The 17,066-nt window shown below is 37.5% G+C and overlaps 1 protein-coding gene and 1 pseudogene across 1 annotated transcript; both read right to left on the reverse strand.

Moving 5' to 3' along the window:
* Window positions 1-315: 315 nt before the first annotated feature.
* Window positions 316-5,521, reverse strand: LOC139119575 (failed axon connections homolog; annotated as a pseudogene).
* Window positions 5,522-12,754: 7,233 nt separating this feature from the next.
* LOC139119577 (calcium-activated chloride channel regulator 2-like) lies at window positions 12,755-14,602 on the reverse strand. The gene is made up of 4 exons (XM_070683421.1): window positions 14,495-14,602; window positions 13,825-14,014; window positions 13,302-13,430; window positions 12,755-12,930 (listed from the first exon to the last, which is right to left on the reverse strand). The coding sequence occupies exons 1-4, from the start codon at window positions 14,600-14,602 to the stop codon at window positions 12,755-12,757; spliced, it is 603 nt and encodes a 200-aa protein (XP_070539522.1).
* Between the last annotated feature and the right edge of the window lie 2,464 nt (window positions 14,603-17,066).

Genomic DNA, 17,066 nt, shown 5'->3' on the forward strand with positions numbered 1-17,066 from the left:
GTAAAGGATGCAGGATTGACCACTGGAAGGGTGACCACGATGCCACCGTGCAGTTTTAGCGATCCCAAGTATGACAAATATTATATGTCGAATGGATGCATATTAGTTTTACCCGATTAAAAAAATTAAAAAAATGTTTTTCGCCCTGCTGCATGTGAATATTTGTATTAGTATCAGCATGGCAGCACTTTTTGCCGAATTTTTCGAATTTTTCACCACCCCTCTATTACATCTTTCGGTCTTTCCATAAAGGAAAGACGTTCTAAGAATATCAATAGATAAATGGTAGAATCTCGGTATTTGTAGCAATCAACGTTATTCTTTGTTTTCCTTTTTCATCACAGAAGGGTCTGTATCTGGACATTCGATGAAGGATCTGAGTTCTCTATCTCCCATGATGCACTGCTCCCAATCGGGCCAAAACCTTTCTTTCATCCTGTAGCAGTATTCTTGAAGATTTTTGCAATCACCTGAAAAAGAACCAGAATAACGTGTGGATCTTATAATCCGGCCGAGTTGTTTGTTCAACTTAGGGGCAACATCAAAAGTTCAATATAATAAATCTAACTTAATTGCTTAAGTTTGGCCTCAGACCCCCCCCCACCCCCCACCCCCCCACCCCCTTCTAACTTTACTGACCTAAAATTGAAAAACATTGCGGACTCATACCCTGTACTAATTCTTTCAAACGACGTACCAATGTACCATTGAATTAAATAAAAATTGAAAACCATTATAAAGTAACAAAAATACAGGTGACTGGATCGGTTTTAGCGTACACAAACAGCCTTGAAATCGTAAAATTTGCCAAAAAGACGTTAAATCGTTTTTGACTGCACAGAAATTAATTTGGCCAAAAACCCCCCACCCCCAACTTAAGCAATTAAGTTTTTTTTAAACATCGATCTTTTGACGTCGCCCCTTATACACGCACGGGTGTACAGTTGTCGCATCAGGCTAGTAATTTGTACATTCGACTGAAATTTTGTCACTCAGATTCAGATTCATTCAGATATAGTGACGCCACCTAACGGCAGCAAATGAGTCAATGCAAAGATCCAGCAGGTCTTCGGTCAATTCTTCAGGTCGAATATACAAGTGGCTTTGAAGACTTACATGTACTTATGTACACAATTATACATATACTGCAGTTTTTGTAAGTTTCACAGACGTTATGGCCTGAAATGGGTAAGTTGATTTTCAACAATGTCAAAACTCAAGGTTACCCATCTCCAATAATGAGACTTCAAACGTCTGCTTAACTACCAGAAAACTGAAACAAAATGACGGCAATATGTGATATGTCTGACAAAGCGCTAGGAGGTTTGTGAGTAAAACAAATCAAAAGTTGCTGACCTGTTAAAATGCAAACAAATTGAACTATTTTGTTTTTGAAACTATTGTACTTCTTTAGTTTAGTATACAGAATATGCGGCTTTATGAAGATTACAAACGGTCACAAGGAAAAGTCAGTGACTTAAAGATTCTACGATTGTAATTTTCTATATCTTTTCATGCCAATAAAAACGCCACCAATTTCCTGGCAAAGGTTCCATAATAAAACGAGTTATAATTCGTTGGTTGACGAAAGTAGGCTTCTCTTTGTCGCAAAAAGCTGAGACGGTGAATCTGTCGAAGTAACAACAGATGTATGCACGGGGGTGACAGATTGTACACCTTGCAACTGATTGCATTGTTGAAAGTATCACAGTCCTTGCCTTTCACGAGAGCCTCTTGCGGAGTGGCTGGACTTTGCCAAACAAACTGTGACAAAAGACCAAAGACAGCACAGTCTTCTTCACAAGGTTCCTCTCCAAATAGAAAACACTTGTCACCTGAAAAATTGAAATGTGAATTAGATGCGCAACAACTTGTGATATGGCATTTCCGCGAGGCAGAGCATGATTACCGCTTCGCGAACCAACGTAAAAATCTCTTAAGGTTACCTCTTTAGGTAATTTTTCACGCTGACCCGTGGAACAGGTGTGCGCCTAACAGGCTGCCCCTACACAGAAGCTCTCTTGAAGAGATGGCGATATGACAGCTCTAGATGTTGTTCGTTATTTTAATAGACTCGTTCCTTCGTATGTACATAAGTGATGTTTCGGTCAAAATGAGGACCCGATCTCCGACGAATATCTCAAAACGATTAAATTTTCATAATTGTATGTCAGCAAAACACGAGCATAATAATTTCAGTAATACGAGGCGCTGTTAAGGTTGGGTGATCTCAAATGTAGATAGGAAGTGATCAGAAACTAAGTAGAATATGTTGTACCTTTTCTTAAGAACAGGTCAATATGTCTAATTGAAGGGATAAAATTGACCGCGAATTCGAAGGAACCATGAATGCTGGAAGTGATGAACAATCAACAAACCTACCGAGGAAGACAGACAGTGCTCGAATGTCCCTTTCCAGCGATATGGTAGATTTCCTCCTTGCTGTGCCGGCCAATTCCATGACCATGCATGTTCTTCTTGGCACCATTTTTCAGATATGTTGCTATCACCCATGTGTAGATGAAACTGTTCGGAGCTAGTGTCTCGAATTTCGTTTGCTTGTCGAACCATCTCGAATATACCAAAGACCTGATGCGAATAATTTATTGATATTTAAACAGTCCTGAACCCATTCTTCAAATATCGCAAGTCATGAATGACCCAGACGGCAATTTTGAAAATGTCTTAGTTGCATGGCAGTCATTAAAGCTCCATATTATCTGTATCTTTTGGCAATTGTTTCAGAACTTTTGTTTTGTGGTTTCCCTACACTTTCTGCATTGAATCCCTAAACTGTAATTTAATGCCAAGTATTTAGCACATCAACACAACCTATATGAGTATAATCTCCATTGTTATTGTTGAAAATTGTATTCAAGTCCGGACTAGAATTCATTTGTAAACAATAAACAATGATCACTACACACATACAAGCTGTGTTGACAAAAAGAATACTCGAAATTTCAGCATGACAAACGGATTAGGGTCAGACACGGTAGTTGATATACAGAAGCAGAATACTGAAAAACACTGCATAACAACCCTATAATACTTACTGTATTAACATGGATTATTGCCTGTATTTTAGCTGAAGAGTGCATATACAGATGAATACAGTCAAGAATCCATTTTTTGTATTCAGCAAGCCTGTATTCATGTGGATTCATGTGAATTCATGTGTATTACACTATAATACAGTCAACTCATTAATGTGAATTTATCTGAATTATTGGGTTTTCATGCAGTGAAACTTGCCAAAAGTTACAGCTTATGTCCCTTTAAGGCAATAAGAAACTGTACATTCTTAACTCTTACTCGAACTTCGCTAACGAAAAACCTATTCACTCTCTTTCATAACTGAGAATAAAAGTCAGGGCCGCGAACCGTGTAAATGTTGGTATTTGAAACAAATCACCTAAATTGCATGATATTTCAACGTCAAAATGGCTGCTATTCGCTATAATATCTTGGAGGGTAGAGAACTTAAATTTGTCTATCTTCACAAACAAGACGGTGAACACCTCGTTTGCTGGATAAGCTTCAAATTGAGTCTCATGCGAGGTAGAGTAAATTTTCTGAATCCAAATACCTGTCCCCAGAGGCACAGGCTGTCTTAACTTTCTGTGTCAGTAATGATGTATTCAGAATGTGTTTCGTACTCTTTTCAGCGTGTTGAAGTATATAATTAGAGCAATATCCATGGAAATAGAATCGTAAATTAGCGTCTATATTTTGGGTTTCCTCAAACATATTTTCTCTTAGGCTCAAATTTACTCAGTTAATTTCTCTACCACAGTCTTAATACATAATATCTGATTTGGAGAACATAAACAGAACGTTGCTAGAAACTTCTGTACAATACGAAATAATACAGCTACTGAGGTTTTAAGTATATTTACTCCTGCGATGACAGCATCAATGTCACAATTTGACAAAGGCAACACCAAATTATGAATTATGCTTTTACCAGAAAAGGTTTTCCTCGATCATCTTCTGGAACGCCCTTGCAATGGCTCTGTCTGTAGGACTTAAATGACTATTGAGATCGACGTTGAACTTCTTGTTGAGAAATCAATGATGAAACTGGTGTCGTTAACCACCTCTCCGTTGAATTCTATCCATGGAATTTTACCTTTTGATGATGTCTTGGTACCATGGACACTCTGACAACGACAAAAGAACTAGCAATAACATTTTCATATATTAAACGTCAGCTGAAAGTATAAATGCGGTTTTCACGAGTTATTGTTTTAACACTCTTTTGTAAGGACAATGTGTCACGCCAACATGTTTTGACACTTTGAATACAACTGTATGGTAGTAATATGAGCAGTTACCCTTTTAATCGGACTTTGTGCTATCAGCTACCATGACCTACGATACAGTTTACCCACACATGTAAGATTCCATCTACATATATGTGTAGTAACGGTTATTGACTGGATACACATACTTACACACACAGACACACACAGACACACACATATATGTATTACTTATTATGTAATGTAAAATATTATTTCGTATGAAAGACGTCGGTATTATAAAAATTTTGATTTACTCACCACATATGGGATGTTTGCAAATCTCAAGTAAGTTTCCAGTTTGATAGGAAATGGTGAAATACTAGGTGCATATTTACCACGACCGATCTGATGAAGCACGACGGTGTCTCTGGGAAATCCTTTCTTATTGCTGAAAAGTAATTTAAAAGTATTTAGCTTGAAACATTGTTTGTGGAATAAGTAACCTGTCTAATTTAATCTAGGAGGACAGTGGCATGTATCAGATGGCAATGGTCGGTCCTTACCGTATTTGTGTTCACGTTGGCTGCGTTAAATTATGTGTTTACTACTACGTCAATATAAAATATGTGATAACAAATATTGCTCAAATTAAACACTGGCATGTTTATTGAAAGCCAATTCCTCTTGCTTTGAAAAGTGGGCTTCGTTTGTTGCTGTCTTCACAGTCCGAGACTGCAGTGACATCTATCTGTAATTATTGCTATTTCAATGAAATTCAGGGATTATTTCCCAATATCCGATATAAACTTGAAATTTAAGAGCCGACAAAGCATAAAACATGGGAATGAAAAGGGCTGTCTATTGACAGTTGTGGGTCCGTAGCTGTGACGGTGGAATTCTGATGGTTTTTCTGTCGTATACGTCCTGATTTTGACTTAAACTTCTTCTCACGCCGCTTGCACAAAAGAAAACAAAACACGTTAAAAACCAACACAACGGGTATGGACCCAGCAACCCATGGACACAGTGGCCTCACCTTTAAACAGTTAACAGAGAGTCTTTGTGTGCGCGTCAGCATAATGTTCACGTAGAGAAAGAGCTAGAAAATACCGTGTGTCTGCATTAATTACAAATCACATCTAATCACAAAGTAAGCATGTCAGATACCTGCGTGCAGACGATTCTCTCGAGCTAGAAGCCATGATGATGCAGTCAGCAGTACCAGGGAATAAAATTGCCGATTCACACTTATTATCTTGACCTCACAGTGCCCTACATTTTGCCGATACAAAGTACAAAGTTCAGAGCATTTCGCTACTAATGAATATTCATTTCTTGTTCACTAAAAACAGTGATCACATGAATGCTGGGCAGCGCAGTGCAGTGTCTAAAATAGTGAACTATCTGTACCCCATCACAAAATTCCGCTACCATATCGAATGTTGAAATAGCGCACTTACAGAAATATGTTCCCGACAGAGAAACATCTTGTATAGGTACTCAACGATGTGAAATTACCAATGTACGATAAATTCTGAAATAAATTATAAAATTATAACGAACACGAAAATTATCGTTGAGTTTTGAGCAGTCAGATCGAATCTCTTCGATTGAACAAAACAGAAGCCAAATAAATATCCATGACTGTTGATAACGTTATCTACTTAACACTGAACCAAAAATTACCTAAGTGCCAATACAACATGTTGAATGTGCCTTGTCGTAAAATTTACTAAAATGAGATTTGCTATTGCCAAAAAAGATGTTGTTATCTTTTTTGCATAAGATGTAAGTGCGTAGCACACTCTTCCGGTGTACATTGGACTAATCCTTGCACTGTGAACCCATACTCTTGATATCACCAACAACATAGAAGGGCGTGACAACGCGGGTTCATCTAAGCAAACATGGCAGCAGACGAGTCACTCTCTGCCATCGATGTGATCAATTCTCCACTGTTGCAGACTTCCTGGGGTAAAATCTACCGTTTCTTCGGTGAAAGCGAATTCCTTATGTTTTCAGTTGGTGAGTATATTATGGATACGATGGTGGTACATGAAAAGCAATGGATGGCATTTATTTGCTCTGGTGATAAAACGATCTGTGTTCTCTCTCTATAAATAAGAGATAAGCAAACTCTGAAGTAAAAACCTATCAACCAGTCGATGCATTTCTGTACACGGGTCGCATCACAACTATCACAACTATCCTGACTATCGCAACCGATAAACCTGCGCATTTTAGAGTCTGATACACAGGGTATAAGCCATGCGTTATTGTTGTCGTGTTGACTCAAAAGCGCAAAACATAGATGCTACAAATGCAATCTGATTCAATAACAACTTTCTGGTATTTCACTCACCTCCTGTACCGACACAATGTCAGGAACGTGGCTTTTAGCGGTAACTACGTACTGGGTTACAAATCTAGCCTTGCTATGCCTTGATCTAACGGGAAACCAGAGTTCCTGACACGATACAAGGTACAAAGAGATAAAATATGCCGGTAAGTTGAGTGCTTGGCAAATTTTTCAGCAGGGCTTGACTTGTTAGATAATGAAAAACTGGAACTTAAGTTTAAAATACACATTGAAGTTATTATGATTAGTATTGTACATCGGCGAATATTTTGGACAGCAATCCATCTAACAGAATTAGAATGCTAACTCTGAAAGCCCGTTTTTCTTAAGCTAGAATGCTCTTCGGGTAAAACATTTGGACTTTCAAAGTTGTCCAATACTTATGCTGCTTCAATTGGCTCACTTTGAAGTTAGTGTAGTGAATGATACCGCATGCATGAAAACCCATTTTGGACGCATTGTTTTTATGGGAAAAGTGAAACTTTCCTCATCGGGATAACGGCTGTTTTGAATTTCAGACCTTGCTGAATTTTTGGTAATTATTTTCTTTATAATGTGCATGTTGATCGCTTGGTTTTATTCTTTACTTTGAAGTGAGTGAATTTGAGTCAGTTTACAGTTTCCAGTTTCTTCGAGACTTTTACTATCTTAAATGTCTCGCTAATATCGTCAGACCGTTGATGTACATGTGTATTATATTCTAAATTCATAGAGGGGCACAAAATTCAAACAAAGGGCACTAGTAATTTGGACAGTATGGTGAATATTGTGAGGGCGGGAAACATATAACCTGTATTTAACACGGTGCGAAAACAAACCAAAAACAATAAGCTTTACAAAACCCTCTATGAGCATCGGCTTAAGTAGGATGTTTAAGGAAATCATATTCTTAGAATGAAAACACTTAACACAAGACCGACTTGTCTCAAGAGCTTATATGATGATGTTGATTCGCTCCATTGTTTTTTACGTTGATGATTTATTTTTCAGCTTGACACAAGCCTTCTGCCAAAAGTCTTGAAAACCTCATTTATCAATATGATGGTTGTTCTTCCGTTTATGGCGTACGGACATTACATAGCATGCAAATGGCGTGGTATGAGCTGTGGCTATGACGTACCTTCCATTCCCAGAATCCTGTTCGATTTGATAGTAGCAGCCAATGTTGATGAAATACTATTCTACTACTCACATCGGTTTGTGTAGTTTATTATGATTGTTCGTTTGTTTGTTTGATTGATTTTTCCTTACTTGTCCAAGAACGTGTATCAAAAACTTATGTAATCAAAGTTTTCACTTGAAAGTGATCCTCTCTTTCGTCGCGATAAAGTTCAAGTACCTCCATGGCACACAATAAATCTTCATGTTATCAATTATATTTTCCAGACTGATCCATCATCCGTACCTTTATAAGACAATACACAAGAAGCACCATGAGTGGACGGCACCCTTTGGTCTCATGTGCATATACGCTCATCCAGTCGAATTTATCATTTCCAATGCGGGACCAATATTTGTCGGGCCTTTCCTGATGAAGTCACATCTGATGACGACGTGGATTTGTTTTTTCCTAGCATTAATCGGAACCAGCATTCATCACTCGGGATATCACTTCCCTTCATGTTGTCACCTGAATTCCATGATTTCCATCATTTGAAGTAAGCTACTTTCTTTGCCATGCAGGGATACATGAACACTGGAAATCCGACATACAGATAGGCGACAAAACCGATCACGATTAAGGTTGGATGCAGCTCAAAATGACAGACTTAAACTTTTGCTCAAACTTTCTCTAAGGAATCCTTCAACCATTCTCTTTCCAAATCAAGAATAAAAATCGGGGTCATCGTGCAAATTTTGGTACTAACTAAACAAATAATCCAAATTTACGGATATTTAAAGTTCAAAATGGCCGCAATCCTTGTGTTAACTCTACGGAGAAAAATAAAATTTTCGAATTTCGAAAAACTACGCCGGTGAAAAGTTTTTTTACACCAAGAGCTTTAAAATGAACCCCCACGAGTGGTTTATCTGAAAAACACATGTAAAAGTTTGAGAGTCCGAATATCTGTCTCCGAGGCGCTTTCTACCTTAAGGTAGAATGCGCCTCGGGGACAGATATTCGGACTCTCAAACTTTTACGATGCTTGTTTTTAAGTATACTGCTTGTGGGAACTAATCTTGAACTCATGCAATAACTCCAACGGAGGATTGCGGCTATTTTGAATTTCAAGTGTCAGTAAATATTGTTTCTCCAGTACAACATTTTGCACGGTGACCCCTGATTATTATTCTTGAATGGAATGGTATAAAGTTCCCATTCTAAAGGTTGGAGATAGCTGATACCACCGCAAAATTTCTTGAACATTTATTTCCTCTCCATCTACAGGTTTCACTACAACTTCGGCTTTCTAGGATACCTTGACCGGCTGCATGGTACCGATAGCCTCTTTCGTAAGAGTAAGGCCTCGAGAAGACATAGGACACTCTGGGGTTTCACTCCGCTCTCTATCAGCATTCCAGATGAATAGAAAGATATGATCAAGATTTACAGCCTACCTTTAAAACAACTTGGATGTAGGCAGAAATGCTTCGGATATCTTGGTTTGCCTCAGACCGTACCAGTTTTATATCCTAGTACTTATAATATTAAAACAGTTGTATTTCTTCGTGAGATCTATCTGAAAGCAAGTTTGCTCATTTGCGCCTGATATAAACTGTTTCAGAGATATTCGGTAATTTACATATCGTGAACAATGGTAGAAAGACAGGGAAGGGCTCAATCAATAGTTTTACAACGAAGCGTTTCTTGACCACCATACGGACTGATTTAGAAGAGTCCACTAGTCGCTTGCCATTTGTCTATTACTTGTTCGGCCACACCATGGTTCGCCTGCGGGCTTCGCGATCACCTAACAATCAACGAGACAGCCTTTTGAAGTCGATATAAAACACCTCACACGAAGGGATAAACTGCAGCAAGTATAGAATAAAATCGACTACAAACCGACCGGCAGGGAATTAAATACTTGTCACGAGGAGGAATTCAAAAAAACACACGTTCGGCTACAACCCTTCGTCAGTACTGAGACAGAAAAGAACACTACATGAAGACATGAAAACGTAATAGTAACAAAAACAAAGATACAACCAATCATGGTACTGATAAATCAATGACATTGAAATGAACATTGATGCAAGCTGTGCCTTGCTTGATAAGAATTGACTGTTCGACTCTGAGACGAGTGGAATCAGATCACCGGTAGTGTAAGGACCGTAATGTCAGTCTGTTTAAGTCTACTCCTTCAATTTATGGTGCTATCATATTGATAAGCCCACTGACTTGGGGAAAGGCTATGATTGGTTGTAAGCATGTGTCACGGACTAATTTTCAGTATGAGCGTACCTTCATTTCCTCATGTATCTACATTCAGCGGACAAGGACATAGGACACTGACAGTATTATTTGATTGCTCATCGACATTGTTATCAAATAAAGCCAGGTATACATTTGGAGAAATCATAAAGAAGAAAAGTACATCAACAAATACATGTAGACAGGAATGTTAGCAGAAATCTCCTACTGATATGCATGTACAAATGTAAAAAGTCCGTATATTGTAAGCTTCTTGGTAAATAATTCTTCACAATGAACATCGTCAGAAGTACTGAGTTATGAAGTACTAATACGCCATGAAGTACCAATACGCTAGGTTTATGTTCCATTGCACCATAGACGTGGCCGCTTAAAGTTGCGTACTTTTTATGTGTATGTCCGAAATATAATAAAAAATAGGTTTATAACACGTCCAGAACGGTGGCGTCACGTACATCCGTCACTTTATTAATATCGGACCCCAGTTTCAAAACTTAATATCATCTAACTTCTCATTTCAAATACCATTAAAATGTAACATTTAAGTCGACGTTTGCTTTAATAAGTATCACGGTGTTCTTGACTTGAAAAATCAAGAATTCTGTAATGTACAATTTTTACAATTTTATATAACACAATTATAGCACACAGTGAAATAAAATTGCATGTGCAACCAATACCTTAACACCATTGACACTAACAATGAATAAATTGCACTATTATATCATGGAATATAAGTATACATCCAATCGTCATTTTGTCAGAATATAGGGCAGAATATATGGTATAGGAATATAAATGTGGAATATATATGGAATATAAAAATATGGTAATTTATGACACGTCCAAAACGATGAAGTCATCAAAGGCCGTCATAGTATTAATACCGGGCAAATGTCACCTAACTTCTCGTTTCAAAATACCATTAAAATGCAACATTAAAGTTTTCTGTAGTAGAGTAAAACGGTGTCGATTTGAAAAATCAAGCAGTCAACACTATAAGTAATATAGTACAAGTTTTGCAATTTAGGCGAAATAAAATTGCGTGTAGTGCCAATTCCTTCAGACAATTGCTGGTATCATTAAATAACAATAATCAATCGCATTATTGTGTTATGCATTATTTCTATACTTCCAATCGTCATTTTTGTCATTTATATAAAAATATAGAGCAAAATAAAGATGTGCGGTAACTCTGAATGTAATTGCAAAGCTTAAAGGGACAGTGTCGCTCTTTTTACCTTTTATGACTGTCACTCAGTGTAAAAAATAATGTCGATGCATTACTTCAAAAATGTCAAAAATTACCCTATTATAACTGAATACAACGAAATCGTTCGTGACCTCTAGACAAAATGAGCCATTCTTGTGACAAACATTGCCACGATGTGAGTGAAAGTTGTTATCCTCATCTGTATGAAAAGACACCGTCGAATAAGATTTCATTACGAAAACTTTCATGATGTTCAAACTCAAATTTATAACAGTCTTAAATCGTGCATGGTTTAACTCAGTGCCCAGTAGTTTAGCATGTTTCAAGGTAGTCAAACAACACAACTTCATTTCATATCAGTCAATCAAAATGGCGTCGAAAAAGAGCGACTAGGCCCATTTCGAGATAAAACTACAACAAATAACAAGTAAATGTTATGATAAATTCTCCATACTTAAATGTAAACAAAATGTAAAAATAATTGTATTCATAACCAGTAAACATTAGTAGTGTAAATGATTTTATCGTAAGGAGTACTGTCCTTTTGTCACAAAAAAATTACAAGATGAATTACATTTACAGTCGAATGCATTTGTATGAAGTCGATTCCTCCGACCGACAATTGTCAGAAAAATATACTTGGGCCTAGAGTATTGACAAACAAACAATTAAGCACACACGTCATCGAATAATTGTGTACTTCCAATCGTCAATTTAGTTACAGCTACTTGAAGATGATCTTATGTAATAACGACCATACGTCTTAAAATGTACTAAGGCCTTGGAGCAATAGCTCACGGTCTACAAACTTAACAATTATCTAAAAAAATGTCTTTCTGTAACTCACATAGAGTAATGATGTCTAGAATCGTAATCATAAAACTAGAAAGGATTTACGGCTCTATATCAAAGTGAACCAGTCCCATTAGGGTACGACATTTCCCGCTGCTACCTTTGATTTAGTTTTGCATTTAACACAAGCGATCAGAGCAGACACTGCAATTATGACGAAGGCGACAAGGACAACGATCACAATTGCGACGACAGGTATACGTATGCCGGATTTGGGATCGAGAGACACCGTCACGATGTTCGATTGCGGTGAAGTGTTACCATAGTCGTCGTTGGCAACCAAAGAAACACATATACAGTCGAATCTGGTGAGAAAGCAGACACGTGAATTTGTCAAAGACGGCTGTCAATGGCGCGGAAAAGGGATTAAAATGGTCAGAGAGACACTCGGGCATATAGACAACTTGGCAGACAGCTGTATACCGATAATTAGAGTGATAGTGCTGAAAACAACACGGAATTGGGACAAAATGTAAGGACAAAAATAGGATTTGCGCGAAAAACAAAGAAAAACGTGAAAATGCTAAAAAAATTCAATACGTCCATGGAGATATCATAACCTTAGATTTCTGTAAACTGACTGGTATAAAAATATTCTCTAACGGAGAATTGAAGCCCTGCTTATCACTTTATACAATGTATGCGAATATTTTCCTTCTCCCATTTTTACTATAGATTACACTTTGACCGCATACAGACGAAGTCAATCACTTCTCACCTATTTTGGCCTTTATCTCGATGGTAAATTCTTCAGTCTGACCAGCCGGTTTTGGCGCCAAAAGATCACCTTCAATGACCATCTCGTGATTCACCAGGTCGGTCTTATTAAACTCACGCAGCATCGTTTTAAAGTCCTGGTGTACCCTGAATTCGTAGCTGGTAGCTTCAATTAATAGTGCAGAGAAGAACACCTTGCATTAAATGACTGACATAGGTGTTTATAAAGTAATATCGGTAGATATGTTGATAAAGGTGTTCATATTGAGATTGTGACTTCGTTAAAATGGCCGCGCCCACTACAAAGAATAAATGCCGAATTCCTAGGCTATTCTCTGTGTATCCTCTTTGCTGAAGGAGTACTCAAGATTGCAATCGATACGCTCAGAACAAAGATGTAAGGGTATATTCGGCACGGTCACTACGCCCGGTACCTGAACAGTAATGCGATTCGTTCATCCACACAAGTGCCGTAAAGTTGCCGTATCTTATTGGTAAGGACTCGTCTCTACGTCAGAGTGTATCTATTCAACTTACCATTTCCTTGATCCAGATCATCACCTGGTGCTGTGAACTGAAAAGTCACCTGACCTTTGTCGGAATTCTTCCTGAGAACACTCAAATCGTCAATTCTTGCTGGCGGGTAGAAGTCTCTATACGCGGCATCTGTAACATCATAAAAGTCATACTTGTACTACCAATCTAATTCATCATCGCGATGAATATTCCGAACCACTGTAAGCTATATAACTCATCAAGAATCACCTCTTTTGGTATCCACTAAGCAGGTCCTCGTCCCATGCAAAATGTTTTTACCTATCTCTGATTCGTCGCGAGGTCGACGAAGAACACCATTGAGCCATTCACCATGCAATTTACATTTCTTTTATTCACACAAAAAGTTCGATATCTGCTGATGGTCACATCTTCTATCTTATGACACATGTGGCACATTTATCAGCCAATAAGCTTTACGATATTTTATTGTATGTACTTTGCTACTGTACATTTCATCTAATACTATAAATATTACTTTAAAATGTTTCAAAGAGAGCTTTACATGTGCATTCAGTGCTATTACAGGTAAGGCTTCCTCCAGTGGCTATTCTTTGGAAAGACCCTGTTGAGACATCTTCAGGTACTGTATCGTCTTCGTCACCGCTGTCAACGTTTGGGTCAATCGGTGATCCGAATCCAGTTACCTTGCTTGGACTCACCACGGTTGATTTCCCGTCGTTTACCACTTCGACCTACATAATGCACGAAACACAAGTAAACAAATGCTTTGGTACATATCCACATTCGCACACATGACAACATTATATCCCTAACTATAATATGGTATTTAGCGTGCATAAAACACGGCGCTGACAACGAAATATAATCCGATCGAGGTACTGTCATAATGCAACAAACGATAAACAGACAAACATGGCAACGCCATGACACAGAATATCTCTAAATGAGAGAGCAATAAAGCTATCTACTTTTTGTTGTAGAGCAGAATTATATTATTATTGCATCAGCATCGCGAAAAAATCTGCACGCGCCGGCCTGGCGTCCGTGACGTGATCAAGAAATGTTGAAATTTTTAGAAAATGAATTACTACCGACAAGACGGAACTGTCGACAACAGAGTACGACTTGACAAGCTTCTTGTATCGGTACCTATAGTGCTTCATGACTACTGTGTTGAGCTCTCTGGGGGAAACATCCTGTTTCATACCCACCTTGGCGCTGTATCTGCCAGTTCCGTTAAAGTCCGTGAAGTACATGGAATAAATCCCATCTTCTTTGGTTACATCTGCACCTGCTCCGTTATCGCGAAGTGTGTACATCAAAGAACCTCCTTCTGGTCTTTCTATAGCCGCTACAACCACGGCGCCGATAACAGGAGTAAAACCTTGTGCTGCGGCATTTTGTAATACTGACGTGTTTTGTAATAACTTACGCAAAATGTAATAAGGGGTATCAGCATTTTGTAATAACTGACGCATTTTGTAATAACGTCTGCAGTATTTTGTAATAAACCAGTCTACGCGTTTTGTAACAAGGGTATCAGCATTTTGTAATAAAAAATTGTCTACGCAAAATGTAACAAGGGTATCAGCATTTTGTAATAATTCGCACTTTGTAATAACAGTTAACGCATTTTGTAATAATTTAAAAACTTTCCCCAGTTTTAAAGCATTAACAGATATTTTATTGACTTTGGAATGGTATTACAAAGTGTGTGTTTACTCGTTAAGTAAGTACAAAAATTGATCGCTCCCTGACTTCCATTTCAAATTAGAAAGACTTAATTTTAGATAGCTGTCAATCAGTATTTTTACCAACTGATCATCTTAGGCAGGTAACTACTAGATTTTGACTAGTTTATTATTATATATTTGAGAGAATCATTGGTATACACAGTCAGTTGATTTATTAAATAGAGGATAACGACATTCTTTCTGATGTATTGCAGACAACCAGCAATCAACAGGTAGATACACAGATAAAATAAAATATAATAACATAAAATAAATTATTATACATCTGCCTTCGCAAACAATACAATCGAGCTTCCTTAAAAACGGGCACGTAACGGGCATGCAATAACCCCTTTACTTTCATATTTGATGATAAACAGTGCGTCATTGAATGGCTCCATACTGAAACTCCATACTGTACTTTGAAAATAACTTCTGATAAAAGAAACAGAAGTAAATGTATTACGACTGTTTGAAGGTGAAAAATATTATGAGGTAATAACGAAAGTTCACCAAGACCGCACTGTACAAATATGGCATGAGCATCGCTGCTCGGCTCGTACATCGAATGTTGGTGAGCGCGCGATGTAAACAAGATGGCGCTTACCCTCAACCCGCTCGCAGTTAAGAGGGGCGATGCAGAATATGCCTCTAAATTGTATGGAATAATGCATCGGAAACGACGGGTGCATTTATTCTTGATAATAAAGGAGATGTATGATAATAATTATTACGAAAATACCGCAAAGTAAGCACTCAGACATTAGTGCAACGCATCGCCCGACGCGCTAACGCGCGCTAATGACTACATGTATGTGTCTTTATACATTATTTGCGTTATTTTCGAAATAACCTTAACTATACTGAAGTAATGTAACGTAAACAAAACTAAAACTAAACTAGACTAAACAAACTAAACGAAACTAAAATAGTTAGAATAATCTGATGTTTCAGTGATTTGACTTGTTTAGCTACTAAAGCGGAAGTATATCTGACCTGTTGAGTATGTATGTATGTATGTATGTATGTATGTATGTATGTATGTATGTATGTATGTATGTATGTATGTATGTATGTATGTATGTATGTATGTATGTATGTATGTATGTATGTATGTATGTATGTATGTATGTATGTATGTATGTATGTATGTATGTATGTATCTATGTATGTCTGCATCTATGTGGGTAGGGAGGGGGAAGGGAGGAAGGGAGGAAAGAGTGCCTGAGTCTATCTATTTATCTATCTATCTATCTATCTGTCTGTCTGTCTGTCTGTCTGTCTATCTATCTTTCTATGGCTGTTATCATTTAATGATAATGGCAGATATTTGGCAGGTATAACCAGTAGGATAACGAATCAAATGTAGCTTAATCATAGTATTGCAGGGCAGCTTATCCTACTCGTTGGCTAGACAAATTTCACCATTGGGCGATAGCGTAGATTCAAAGGAGGAACACAACAGGAAAGAAATAGATCTGAGAAAACAAAACCATGGCTCAGTAGATATGAATTGTCACCTTTTACATACAAGGAAAAGTGGCTGGTCTGTCGATAGAGCTTTATTTTGTCCTTGTCTATGGGATGATTAAAATAAATTATCATTCAGTATTTTAATTGACTGCTTCATGTCAGTGTTTATTTCAGTATATTTTGATAAATATCAGCTGTCAGCATTGACATATTAACGTGCCCCTCCTATCTTATTACCGTAAATTATCGACAATCAACTTTAAAGAAACGCATATCATACGTATAGAAGTTGCTTAGAATACTGCAACCTTTCGTACATTTATTTTCCACTTTAACCCTTTGCACCCTAAGGCCCTGGGGTGGAGTTGACATTTGGAAGTACCATCTAGCATGACGTCTGACTTCTTAAATTAACAAAGACTGTCCCCCATACCATTATATTTTTGGAATCACCATAAAATACTTTGTCCCAAAAATATGCAAATTATGGTCACGTGACCTCATTAAGTATTCAAAATGGCCGCCAATATATAAAATATTGTACTTTTTTAACATATTTCTTTATTTTCATGGGAAT

This window comes from Ptychodera flava, chromosome 20 (assembly GCF_041260155.1).
Source record: "Ptychodera flava strain L36383 chromosome 20, AS_Pfla_20210202, whole genome shotgun sequence".
Lineage (NCBI taxonomy): Eukaryota > Metazoa > Hemichordata > Enteropneusta > Ptychoderidae > Ptychodera > Ptychodera flava.

Excerpts from the sequence above, each read along its gene's own strand:
- LOC139119577 (XM_070683421.1), bottom strand. The coding sequence starts at position 14,602 with ATGTACACACTTCGCGATAACGGAGCAGGTGCAGATGTAACCAAAGAA. Across the intron at positions 13,431-13,824 it reads TAATAGCACTGAATGCACAT|ATGCCGCGTATAGAGACTTC; the intron begins GTAAAGCTCTCT and ends ATGATGTTACAG. Across the intron at positions 12,931-13,301 it reads TGATCTGGATCAAGGAAATG|CTACCAGCTACGAATTCAGG; the intron begins GTAAGTTGAATA and ends TATTAATTGAAG.